The sequence below is a fragment of the Vipera ursinii genome (genome assembly GCF_947247035.1).
Source record: "Vipera ursinii genome assembly, chromosome: 2".
NCBI classification, from domain to species: domain Eukaryota; kingdom Metazoa; phylum Chordata; class Lepidosauria; order Squamata; family Viperidae; genus Vipera; species Vipera ursinii.
This window is the reverse complement of record NC_139513.1, coordinates 294351932-294365607: the sequence shown is the minus strand read 5'-3', so window position 1 is coordinate 294365607 and position 13676 is coordinate 294351932. Positions and strand designations below refer to the sequence as shown.

Below are 13676 nucleotides of genomic sequence, written 5' to 3'. Positions count from 1 at the left end.
ATCACCTGCTGCCGGCGTCATCTTCCCTTCGTCCTGTGCGCTCCCACAGAGAGGGCCTCCTCAGGGTGCCGTCGGCCAGAGAGTGTCGGCTTGCGGCCCCCAGGGGGAGAGCATTCTCTGTGGGCGCGCCAGCCCTCTGGAATCAATTACCGGTTGACCTCCGGTTGGCTCCCGACCTTCGCTCTTTCCGCTGGGATCTGAAAACCTATTTATTTGAACAGGCCGGCCTGGTTTAAGGGTTTGGAGTATTTTTAATTATTTATTGTTAGGGCTTAATTAATTTAATTTCATTTTAACTTTTGTATGTAAAGCTTTTACTGCCCTGTACACCGCCCTGAGTCCTTTGGGAGAAGGGCGGTATTTATTTATTTATTTATTTATTTATTTAAATTTGTATACCGCCCTTCTCCCGAAGGACTCAGGGCAGTGAACAGGGCAATAAATACTAAAATACAAAAGTACAAAAATTATGAAGAGATTAAACCATGATGCCCAATAAAACAGATAAATACATAAAAACATAATAAAATCCCAAAACCCATCAGACCAGGCCGGCTTGTTCAAACAAATAGGTCTTTAGATCACGTTGGAAGGAGCGAAGGTCGGGAGCCATCCGGAGCTCAACCGGTAAACGGTTCCACAGGTCAGGCGCACCCACAGAGAAGGCCCTCCCCCTGGGGGTCACCAGTCGACATTCTCTGACTGGTGGCACCCTGAGGAGGCCCTCTCTGTGGAAGCGCACTGGGCGGAGGGAAGTTGATGCCGGCCGCAGGTGCTCCCTAAGGTACTCCGGACCCATGCCATGTAGGGCTTTGTAGGTCATCACCAGCACCTTGAATCTCACCCGGAAGACAACTGGAAGCCAATGCAGCTCACGGAGCAAAGGTGTAACATGGGAGTATCGGGAGACCCCCAACACAACTCTCACGGCTGCATTCTGCACCAGTTGGAGCCTCCGAGTGGTCCTCAAGGGCAGCCCCATGTAGAGAGCGTTGCAGTAGTCTAAACGAGAGGTCACGAGCGCATATAGAAATTCAATTATAAATAAATTAAATAAATAAATTTTCCCCTTCTCTCACATTCAGTGACCGGAAACCTGGCTACAGGCTGTGCTATTCTGTTGCACTATATGGATATTCCTTGACTTACAACAGCTCGTTTAGTGACCATTCAAAGTCACATCGGCACTGAAAAAAGTGACCAATGACCGTTTTTCACAGTTACAGTCTTTGCAGCATTCCCACGGCCTTGTGATCAAAATTCAGATGCTTGGCAACTGGGTCACAATTATGACTTTTGCTCTGTCCCAGGATCGTGTGATCCCCTTCTGAGACCTTCCAACCAGCAAAGTCAACAGGGGAAGGCAAATTCACAACAACTGGGTTACTAAGTTATCAAGTGCAGTGATTCACTTAACAACTGAGGCAAGAAAGGTTGTAAGATGGGGGCAAAACTCACCTAACAAAAGTCTCCTTTAACAACATAAACTTTGGGCTCAACTGTGTTGTTGTTAGCTGCAAAGTTGTGTCCGACCCATCGCGACCCCATGGACAACGTTCCTCCAGGCCTTCCTGTCCTCTACCATCTTCTGGAGTCCCTTTAGGCTCACGCCTCCTGCTTCAGTGACTCCATCCAGCCACCTCATTCTCTGTCGTCCCCTTCCTCTCTCGCCCTCCATCTTTCCCAGCAAGTCCTTCCTTCTCATTAGGTGGCCAAAGTATTTGAGTTTTAGCTTCAGGATCTGGCCTTCTAAAGAGCAGTCAGGGTTGATCTCCTCTAGGACTGACCGGTTTGATCGCCTTGCAGTCCAGGGACTCGCAGGAGTCTTCTCCAGCACCATAGTTCAAAGGCCTCAATTCTTTGGCACTCAGCCTTTCTTATGGTCCAACTTTCATTTTATGAGCTCAACTGTGGTCATAAGTTAAGGACTATCTATATTTTGTGAAAGCAGCCAAACTGTAGCCTATTCAGCAATCCATGGTTAAAAAACATTCCATAACATGACCTGACACAACTTGAGTCAATCACAGACTTGATTACCATCTGCATCATACACTAAGGCAGGGGTCCCCAACCCCCCAGGTTGTGGACTGCCAAAGGGCCGTGGCAGGCAGAACATGGGCCACACAAAGAAACAAAGCCCCCATCCGTGGGATGCAGGCAGTACACGAAACCAGGCCCATCTCTGCACGGAACCAGTCCCTCGTGTCCAAAAGGTTGGGGGGCACTGCACAAGGGCCACGAAAAGGGATCCCAATAATAAAGCAAAAAGGGGATTTATTACAATCGTCCACATTGCAACTCTTTAGTTACTAACCATCAACAGACTGTGGATCTGCTCAATATTCAGCTTCTCTCTCTGTCTCTCTTTTAACATCTGGCACTGCCTAATGTCTCCTGCAGCAGTCTTCCACCTCACATTAAGTTTCCCAGCGCTAGTGTGAATTTGAGACACCCACAACACTTACCTTGTTCGTCCTGGGGTTAAGCATCAAAGGCTTCCCTTTCTCCTTCCTGTGCATGCTACGATGTGCCAACGCGCAGGGGGAAACCGCTATCCTTAACCGGGAGAGCATTATGTATCGCTTGTCTAGGAGAGGGAAAAAGAGGAATAGCACGCTCTGCTTCAAAACATAAGACATTCAAGCAGATGTATAAAAATAGCAAGATTTTCCAATTTTACTTAAACAGGACACAGCTGTTTGAAAAAAAGGACTGTTTATAAATAAGGCACAAAGACTTCCTTGAAGGATATAACATTAGTCAACATTAGAGTACTATTTCCACTAGAATCCTTTCAGGTGGCTTTTATAGGCTATGAAAAAACCTTACGCTCTTTTGTTCTGTATTCTCTACACCACTGTTTCTCAACCTTGGGAATTTTAAGATATGTGGACTTCAATTCCCAGAATTCCCCGGCCAGCATGCATGGCTAGCTGGCTGGCTGGCTGAGGAATTGAAGTCCAGAAATCTTAAAGATGCCAAATTTGGGGACTCTCGCTCTAAGGCAATGTTTCATTCTGTAATTTGGCATTGCTCAATCTAGGATCCGCTGCTTGAGTTCTGTATGCAGCATCTAAATTTCCCAAAAGGTCTGTTGGGTGGGGATTTTGAGTTCTGCAAGGGCTACTACACACCCTTGGGAGTGGCTGGATTACGGATGGCTGATGAAATGCATGGATGGTGATTGAGAAACACTGCTCTACACACACAGAGCGGAAGAAGGATCTTCTCCCTTTTTCAAGAAGGAAATGAGAATGCCTCTTTCCCTTCTCCTCTGTGCGGACATGAAGTTCTTATTACACGCAAGACAGTTAAGGCACTGAGGAAGGAGGACCCCCTGCCCAATCATTAAAATTCCAACCAACTCCAGTTACAAGGGTGCTGTTGTGGGGAGAATGTGGAGGACCTGTCCACACTGTCTTGAACTCCTGGAGGAAAAGGCATGATATAAATCTAATAAATAAACAGTGTATAATGCTATATGTTTGAGGCTGAGTGAACGGCACTATACGCGTATTCAGAGGTTGCTTCCTCACCCTGTATCAATGGTCGTTAGGCGGCTTATGAGTCACTTTTCAGCAAACTTTGGACCTCCCCAAGAATGTGGCCTTGAAGAGTGTTGTATTGTTGTTCCCAGATAGAAACGGTGCCGCAACTGACTGGGCACAGAGGATGTTGGCAGCTGTAGCCCAACTTATCTCAAAGGTGATGGGCTTGGGAAGGTTACTGTGTAACCCAAGGAAAGGAAACCGTTCATTTACCGCAGTGACAAGTGCGATTCCAGTCTCGGTTCCAAGGGACACTTATTTTGCTAGGCACTGCCCTACGGTAATCGCTATAAATTACCCGAAGTACTCAGCAATGTTTTACTGAAAAGTGAAAGTAAAGGAAGCAGCTGGAGAACACGAGATGTGTAGCCAACCCTGGATACACAATTTATAGCTGCCAAGATTTTTTTTAGTTCAGTGGCTGAAGAGGTAGGCAAAGAGAGGAGATCCCAAAACAGGATTCTCCTACTTGGAATTAAATCCACAAGAGAGATCCTTAAAGACGGATCACAGATGCAAGCAACATCAAGGCTCAGATTCTGCTCAGAGCTGCCTAAACCATGAGATGGATGACAAATAAATAGGAAAGGAGGGAGGGAGGGAGGAAGAAAGGAAGAAAGGAAGAAAGGAAGAAAGGAAGAAAGAAAGAAAGAAAGAAAGAAAGAAAGAAAGAAAGAAAGAAAGAAAGAAAGAAAGAAAGAGAAATCCTTCCAGTTGTTAAGTTCAGGTGCTAATTGCGTCTTCACTCAAGTGGCTCTCTTGGGCTAGGATGAGGAACAGACCCCAACAAATCATCTTCTAAAAATGGCCGTCTCAAGTTCTTTCCTGACATCTGTCTTCTCCAAGGGACCGCTGCATCCTCCTTGGCAGAGGCCAACAGAGTCTACTGCCTTAGAACATCAATCACGACTAGCCCAAAGCCATTGTCTGCAAAGGCCTTGGGTGTTTAGACCATACCTATAAAGAGCAGCTGGGGACCAACAGCAGGCAACAATTGTCCCAGCCTAAAGCCACTCCTGGCAAAGTTTTCCCAGGGCTCTTTGCTCCGTTTGCCACCTCTTCTGGAACATCCCCTCTCCAGTGTCATCAGCAGAATTTCCCACTGCTTAGTCCATCTTCTCACTGGGGAGAGAGCCTCACAGCTCAAAGACAGCAGTATTTAAAACATGCTATTTCTCCGCAACGTCAATTATTTATCCTTCCGTCTCAAACAGTGTCCAGTTGTAGCACCATTGGTTAGTCCCAACATAGTCCTGGAACTATGCTGAAGTGGAACCCAACAGAGGAACATATCATTTCTGCAACCCTTCCCGTTTCTTCCATGCAGCTGAATTTGCAGGCCTCCTGCAACAGGAAAATGACCCACCTTCATGAAACACCCCAGACCGAGCAGGTAGAGGCTGAATTATAAAAAAAATATTTTAATCTGTCAGCCTGGAAGCAGTTATTTCCAACAGCAAATTCACCTCCCAAAGGGGAATGGAATCTCTTGCAATTTTAAGTAGTCTCCGAAGGCAACGGCTTGTAGAGAGTTCAATGAGGGAGGCGGCCTCAATCATTCTACGCATTATTTAAGACCGAGGAAGCAAGATAATATCTGGAAGTGACGCAGGAAGGCTCCTCCTGGCTCACTGGGGATAAAAGATGGAGGGGAAGCAAAGAAGCTTCAAGTCTGCAAGTTCGGTTATTAGAGCCGGGGGTCCAGATTATCTGAGCAACTGAGCGGGGCCTGACCCCCTCACTCCATCAGACGGGGGGGCATGCTCCAGACCCCGTCAGCCAAGGAACTGCCGCCGGTGGGGTCCAGTGGGAAGAGACTTCCCTGCCAGGACTCCTGCCTTTTGGAACAGTGCGCCCCCCTCAAGGTGAGATCCGCACCCACCTCTCGGCCTTCCGAAAGAGCCTGAGGACCTGCCTTTGCCAACTCTCCCGGAGGGAGGCGTCCCGTTCTGGAGGCGCTAGGAGATGAGTGGAAGATCTCACCTCTACCCGGTCTACACCCTGTTCTTTTTATCCATTTTAATATTAACTTTAATGTTTTAACTTCTAATGTCTGATGTTTCAATGTTTCTATTCTGTGAATGCTTCGTGGTACTGTTTATGGTACTGTAAGCTGCCCAGAGCCACTTGGTAGAGAGGCCAGTGCCATACAGATTTAGTAAATAAATAAAATAAACAGCCCATTTTAATAAACTGCAGTTCTACTCTTGTTGTGGAGTTGATTTTTTGCCCTGTTTACTTGCTGGGGCCGACAATACACAGATGTTGTAATCCTACAGGCAGCACAAGGGGGTAGCCGAAGGACCAAGAACTACCAGTGGCTCTTAAACACCTTTTTATGGTCCTCTTTCTCATTTAACAAAAAAAACCCCGTGCCTTAATTTTCTCTGTTTTGCAACAGACACATGAAACCTATACAAGCAGTCCTCAACTTACAACCATTCATTTAGTGACCGTTCAAAGTTACAAAAGTACTGGAAAAAGCGACTTATGGCCCTTTTTCACATTTAGAACCACTGTGGTGTGCCCATGGTCCCATGATCAAAATTCGAGCACCTGACATGTATGATACGCATGACATTTGCAGTGTCCCGGGATGTGTCCCCCCCCCAATGGGATCGCTATTTGTAGCCAGCTGGCTTCCCTCAGAGTCAACGGGAGAAGCCAGATTTACATCACGAGACTCACTTAACAACTGCAGTGTGTCAAGCAAGAACATCCCATGTTAGTTTAACTGCGGCAAAAAAGGTTGTAAAATGGGATACAACTTAACTATTGTCTTGCTTAGCAACACAAACTTTGGCTCTATTGCAGTCGTAGGTTGAGGACTAACTGTAATTCAAAGAGAGGAAACCTGCCCTCCCTCCAGATGTTGTTAAATTACAGGGTCTCTCCCCATTAGCCACACAATAGGAGTTTAGCAACATCTGGAACCATAAATGGCTTCCTCTGACAGATTCAGTGGCTGAATCTTAGACCAGAGCTGGAACGGACCTTGGAGGTCTTCTAGTCCAGCCCCCCACTTAAGCAGAAGAACCTATACCATCTCAGACAGGTGACTGTCCAGCCTTTTCTTAAAAGCCTCCAGGGATGGAGCGCCCATGATGTCTGGTGGCCAGCTGTTCCACTGGTTGATTGTCCTCCCTGTCAGGAAGTTTCTCCTTAATTCCAGGTTGCTTCTCTCTTGGATCAGTTTCCAACCCTTGTTTCTCCTCCTTCCCTCTGGTGCTCTGGTGAACGACCTGGCCCCCTCCTCTTCTTTGTGGCAGCCCCTCAGATACTGGAAGGCTGCTATCACGTCTCCCCTATTTCTTCTTTTCTTCAGACTAGCCAAGCCCAAGTCCCTGCAGCCGTTCTTCCTACGTTTTGGTCTCCAGGCCTTAATGCAGTTTAAAACATAATGTGGAAACTCCTTACCTGGGCCAAACCAAACCCAGGGCTCTTTTGCATCTGTGCCCTGCCCACTGGAATTTCTTGTCCCCCCAAAAAAATGTTAACTGTGGCCCCCTTGGTCATCAAAGTTAGTGTAGTATTTTGCTTCCAAGAAAAATGTGAATATTGTATGTTTCCAACAAAATAATCATAAAGTCACTCTGTATAAATGCAGAGGCCTAATTTATAAATTAAACAATTACATTCTTACAAGTTGCTCCAGGATATCACATTGTTCCAGGGTTCAGGTTACTAATTAACTTTATAAATGCTAACATTCTAGATACAATATGTTAATTAGGAATTAGTATGCTGGGCCAAAGTTATGCAGTCTGGCTTTGAAATCAGATTCTGTTCCACATCATAAATAAAGTAAAAATACGCTCATAAATTAGATTTCTCATTTGATGCCAGTAACTTAAAGGTCCTTTGGACATCTTTGACAAGAACAAAGGAAGCAAACATGCCTGGTTTTTTTTTAAGAAAAATAGTTCTTTTTGCAGCCACTGTGTTTAGTTGTCCAAGTAAACCCGTGTGTGGGTGCATCCTAAACCACAACTTGGAATCGTATCTCTAAACTGTTGCCTGTTACTTTGAACAGCAACCAGACAAGTTCAAAAAGGCCTGTGGCCAAGTTTATTCACTGCTTAGCAACCCAACCAATTGGAAACTGGGTATTAGAAACAAAAGCAGCTTTGCCCAGAATGATAGGGTATCATGATGAACTAGGTGGATGCAGGCAAAATCCAAACGGCCTGCAGGAATTCATTGTTTTAGAGCATGTTAACAGGCAGCAGAGCAGACAGGAGCTGTAGCAGGAAACTGTTTTAAATCCATTTTGCAAATTGAGATATTGTAGGTGAATAGGGAGAATCATACGGGGTTTAAATTTTGTTTCAGAATTGTCAACACACTACAGTTAGATTGCTGCAGTGCAACTGTGATCCATTTAAACATGGTTTCTTGAACCTGTCATGGTTTATTTGTAATTTGCTGAATAAACTAAGCTGATTGATACACAAACTGCGTTGCAATACAAAGGGGTACATCAAGTATACCTCACGTACTTTCAGAGCCGAAAGTATATGAGGCAAATCCAATACAGGTAGCCCTCAACTCACTACCACAATTCAGACCAACGTTTCCATTGCTAAGCAAAGCAGTTGTTAAGTGGGTGTGTGATTTTACGACCTTTCTGTGCCATGGTTATTAAGTGCGTCAGGCAGTTGTTAAGTGAATCATATAGTTGTTAAGCAAATCCAGCTTCCCCCCTTGACTTCATCGGTTGGAATCCAGCTGGGAAGGTCTCAGATGGGGATCGCCTGGACCAGGAGGCTGCAGACGCATGCCGGTTGCCAAGCACCCCAATTCTGATCATGTGACCGAGGGCATGCTGCAACGGACCAGTCAGAAGGCGTTTTCTTCAAGTGCAGATAGTCCTCGACTTACAGCCATTCATTTAGTGACCGTTCAAAATTACAATGGCACTGAAAAAAGTGACTTATGGCCGTTTTTCACACTTATGACCATTGCAGCGTCCCCCATGGTCAGGTGATCAAAATTCTGATGCTTGGCAACTGACTCACATTTATGTCGGTTGCAGTGTCCTTGAGTCATGTGATCCCCTTCTGCGACCTTCTGACAAGCCAAGTCAATGGGGGGGATTACTGATTCACTTAACAACCCTGTTACTAAGTTAATAATGGCAGTGATTCACTTACCAACTGTGGCAGGAAAGGTCGTAAAAAGGGGAAAAACTGAACTATCAACCGTCTTGCTTAGCAATGGAAGTTTTGGTCTCAACTGCAGTCTTAAGTCGAGGACTAACCTTTAGGTGTCCAAAACATGTGTGGTTTCAAAGCTGGTTCACTGTTCCGTGATGGATGAGGCAGGTTCCATGATGTAATTACTTTTTGCATGACTGTGTTTACTATTTCCCTGCACTGTTATGCATCATGGTGAGTCTTGGCTGGAGACGGCCAAAAGCAACAACTGTAAGCATATCAATAATATATTTAAGTTGTTGTTATTAGCTGCGAAGTCGTATCCGACCCTATGGACAACGTTCCTCCAGGCCTTCCTGTCCTCTACCATCTTCTGGAGTCCATTTAATCTCATGCCTACTGCTTCAGTGACTCCATCCAGCCACCTCCTTCTCTGTCGTCCCCTTCTTCTCTCGCCCTCAACCTTTCCCAGCATGAGGCTCTTCTCCAGTGAGTCCTTCCTTCTCATTAGGTGGCCAAAGGATTTGAGTTATGCCCTGCAAAATCTGAGCCATGCCCCCCTGCAAGCCACGTAACGATTTGCCATTTCTTTGGGCACAGGCTGAAAACAACCGTGTGTGTGTGTGTGTGTGTGTGTGTATGTAATGGAATGCCTTAATGCAGGCATGTCCAAAGTCCGCCCCGCGGGCCATTTGCGGCCCGCGGGGCGGTTTAATCCGGCCCTCTAACAGCCCTCCCTGCTCTGTGCAAATGCGGCCCTCCCTTCTGATTGAGGGTGGCAAGCAGAAGACTGTCTGCCGCAGGAGGGCGGTGAGAGGGCCGCATCCTGACGTCACTGCCCAAACTTGGAAGACGAGCGGCGCAGGCGCGGGGCGGGCCTGGCGGGACTCACTGCCCTACTACAAGTGCATCAAGTTCGCGCTCTCGCCGTCCTCCGTCTCCTCCTTTCCCGGAGGTAAAGCTAACAACTGCGGCTGCTTGCTGCTGCTGCTGCTGCTCCTCCTCCTGCCGTATTGACTCTCTGCTACCCATTCCGAGAGGTGCGTGCGCACCTCCCCAAACCTGCCGACGTTTGGGGAGGTTTGGGGAGGTGCGCGCTGGAGAAAAGGCCGGGAGAGAAGGGGGTCCGGGCTGGGGGAGAGGGATGGGGTGGGGGAGAAGGAGGCTTCCCGGGCTGGGGGGGAAAAGCAGAAGCGAGGGATCAGGACTCCTCCCGCTTGGCTGCTGCCGCCGCCGCCACCACTCCTACGGCCGCCGCCGCCTGCTCTCTTGGCTGGTTGCTTTCCGCTTCTCTCCCCCCTGCCTGCCCTCCTTCCTGCCTTCCTCCCCTCCGCCTCGCCTTCCCCGCTCCCGCGTTTTCCCTCTCCCCGCCTCGGATTCAGGGTGATTCCCCGGGAGAGGGCGATGGGATTCCGGTGAGCTTTCAAGCCTTCTCGGCGGTCTCCGGCACGGCTCAGGAAGCGTTTCTGCGCCGCCCAGCCCGAGCCTTTGCCTCCTTCCCTCCCCCAAGCAAGGCGTCCTTTTTCAAGTTGCAAAACCAAGCGGGGTGAAGCGGGCTGTCGGGAAAGACATTCAGGAGGGTCCCCCTGGAGAGGAGTGGGAGCGGGAGAAGGAGGAGGAGGAGGAGGGAAAGGAGGAGGAGGAGGTGATCGACTCGCCCAACCCAGTCCGGGCCGGCCAGCCCCGTAACGTCCGAACTCGCACCGCGGGCAGAGAGGCAGGAAGCCGAGAGGAAGAAGACTTGCGGCGGGGACGAGCGCGATCCAGCAGCAACACCCCGGGTCAGGCCCCGGTGGCGGAGGAGGCAGTGGCGGCGGCGGCTGCAGCACTGGCAGCCTTCCTAGCAGCGGCGGCGACAGAGACAGAGGCGGCGGCGGTGGAGGAGGAGGCGGCGGCGGCGGCTGCAGAGGCAGCTTCCTGGCGGTCTTCTTCCTCTCGGCTTCCTGCCTCTCCGCCCGCGGTGCGAGCTCGGACGTTACGGGGCTGGCCGGCCCGGACTGGGTTGGGCGAGTCGATCACCTCCTCCTCCTCCTTTCCCTCCTCCTCCTTCTCCCGCTCCTCTCCAGGGGGACCCTCCTGAATGTCTTTCCCGACAGCCCGCTTCACCCCGCTTGGTTTTGCAACTTGAAAAAGGATGCCTTGCTTGGGGGAGGGAAGGAGGCAAAGGCTCCGACCGGGCGGCGCAGAAACGCTTCCTGAGCCGTGCCGGAGACCACCGAGAAGGCTTTAAAGCTCACCGGAATCCCATCGCCCTCTCCCGGGAAATCACCCCGAATCCGAGGCGGGGAGAAGGAAAACGCGGGAGCGGGGAAGGCGAGGCGGAGGGGAGGAAGGCAGGAAGGAGGGCAGGCGGGGGGAGAGAAGCGGAAAGCAACCAGCCAAGAGAGCAGGCGGCGGCGGCCGTAGGAGCGGCGGCGGTGGCAGCAGCCAAGCGGGAGGAGTCCTGATCCCTCGCTTCTGCTTTTCCCCCCCAGCCCGGGAAGCCTCCTTCTCCCCCACCCCATCCTTCCTCCCCCCTCATCTCGCGGCCTTTTCCCCGGCGCGCACCTCCCCAAACCTCCCCAAACGTCGGCAGGTCTCCGGACGGCGGCGGCTTGGAGAGGTGCACGTGCACCTCTGCCCTTCGGAAAGGTGCGCGCGCACCTCTCAGAACGGGTGGTGCCACTCTCCATTTGGAGAGGTGCGCACGCACCACTGCCCGTTCGAAGAGGTGCGCGCGCACCGGGCGGTTGGGAGCCGCAGGAGACGGCTCAAAGAGCCGCATGTGGCTCCGGAGCCGCGGGTTGCCGACATAGTGAAAACTCAGCTGCCAGTTGATCTTAATGTTATAAAATGAAAAGTATGCCATTTGCAATTAACTTGGCATAAAATAATTCATTTGCATTTAATTGCAATTGTTCAAAGAATGTTCGGAAAAATGTTCGGCCCTCCAGCATGTTCACTTCATCCAATCTGGCCCTCTTTGAAAAAAGTTTGGACACCCCTGCCTTAATGGCTTCCAAGGAAAGAGAAGGAGAGATGCTAGGAAACAACCCCCAACTCGGGGCCAGGAGTCCACAGTTGCTTAACAGTCAGAGGGAGAAACTGAGAAAGGACCCACCCTAAAATATCAGGCAGTTAAAAGTGGCAGGCAGGAAGTTTATACTTTCAACTTGCAAAATTCTGTTAATGTAGTCTTGCAATAAAGTAAATTTAGTTCATCTACTGCTCTTTCACCTGGGAGGGCTGACCTCTGTCTAAGTGGGGAGGCAGACAGGCAGGCAGGTAGATAGGTAGGTAGGTAGGCAGATCGGATGGCAGACAAGACAGGTAGGCAGACACACGTAGGCAAGTGATAGATAGATGATAGACAGACAGACAGGTAGGTAAGTAGGTAGGGTGGCAGACTGGCAGAATCCTTCACATTCAGGCTAATGCAAGAAAAAATAGTCCCAATTCCAAGAGGCCCCCCCTTGAAGGGGGAGAGAGGAGAGAGAGAGGGGGGAGGGAGGGAAGGAGAGAGAGAGAGAGAGAGAGAGAGAGAGAGAGAGAGAGAGAGAGAGAGAGAGAGAGAGAGAGAGAGAGAAGAGAGACAGATGGCTCCATTCAGTTATTTTAAAATATGTTTAAAATATATCTTGTAGGCTTTCACAGCTTCCACTGGGCAGTGTTGGACATCAGAGTTTAGTGATCATGTTTTAGATAACAATTTCCTAATATTTCACCAGCAACTGTGGCTGACCTCTTCAAGTGCTCAGGGTTACTAAGCCCTGAAGCCCAAAACTGCCCAACAAAAATTTCATATTGTTGTCTTATTTATTTAATTAAATTTTTATACCGCCCTTCTCCCGAAGGACTCAGGGCGGTGAACAGGGCATATCATAAAACTACAAAAATACAAAAGTTAAAAAAGAATTAAATTATTGCCCACAATAAAAACAATAAAAAATATATATAAATATTAAAACCCTAAGTAATTCCCCATCAGGCCAGGCCAGCTTGTTCAAATAAATGGGTCTTTAACCCGCGCCGGAAGGAGCGGAGATCCGGTGCCATCCGGAGCTCAACCGGCAGCTGATTCCACAAAGCCGGAGTGCCCACAGAGAAGGCCCTCCCACTGGGGGCCATGGGATACCATGGTCGATGGTATTGAAAGCCGCCGAGAGGTCTAATAGGACTAGGACAGAGGAATATCCCCTATCCCGGGCCCTCCAGAGATCATTCACCAGAGCGACCAATGCCGTCTCCGTGCTGTACCCGGGCCTGAAATCCGATTGGTAGGGGTCCAGATAATCCGCTTCATCCAGGACCAGAGGGAGCTGATGCGCCACCACACTCTCAACAACCTTCGCAAGAAAGCGAAGGTTGGAGACTGGACGAAAGTTGTTCAAGACAGCTGGGTCCAAGGCAGGCTTCTTGAGGAGAGGTCTCACCACCGCCTCCTTCAAGACGGTGGGGAAATTACCCTCACTCAAAGAAGCAGATATCACCGCCTGGAACCAGCCTCGTGTCCTCTCCCTGGCTGCATAAACCAGCCAGGAAGGGCACGGATCCAATAAACATGTGGTGGAGCTCAACCTCCCCATAATCCTGTCCACTTCATCAGGGGTCACAGAATCAAACTCCTCCCAGATAACATTGACAAGACCGCCCGTGTCCTGATCGTCAGACTCTGCCCAGCTGGAGTCCAAACCGGTCCAAATCCGAGCAATTTTATCCGACAGATGTTGACCAAACTCCTCGGCACGACCCTGCAAGGGATCCTCCCTCACCTCCTGATTAAGGAGGGAGCGAGTCACCCTAAACAGGGCGGCCGGGCGATTATCTGCGGACGCGATGAGGGCAGAGAAGTAATTGCACCTCCCTGCCCTCATCGCTGCGAGATAAGACCTATTATAGGTTCTTAACCGCAACCAGTCGGATTCGGATTGGCTGGACCTCCAGCAGCTCTCTAGGCCCCGTTTCCGACGCTTCATCTCCCGGAGCTCCG

General features: G+C 49.5%; 1 protein-coding gene across 3 annotated transcripts in view; it reads right to left on the bottom strand.

Moving 5' to 3' along the window:
* ME2 (malic enzyme 2) overlaps positions 1–13676 on the bottom strand; it is a 48075-nt gene that overhangs the window by 25639 nt on the left and 8760 nt on the right. For all 3 annotated transcript variants that reach the window (XR_014491471.1, XM_083354851.1, XM_083354850.1), the window contains exon 2: positions 2469–2590. Coding sequence is in view for 2 of the 3 variants with exons in the window: in XM_083354851.1 (XP_083210977.1) it covers positions 2469–2576 (108 nt within the window). In the remaining variant the exon portion in view is untranslated. The remainder of the gene's footprint in view (positions 1–2468; positions 2591–13676) is intronic.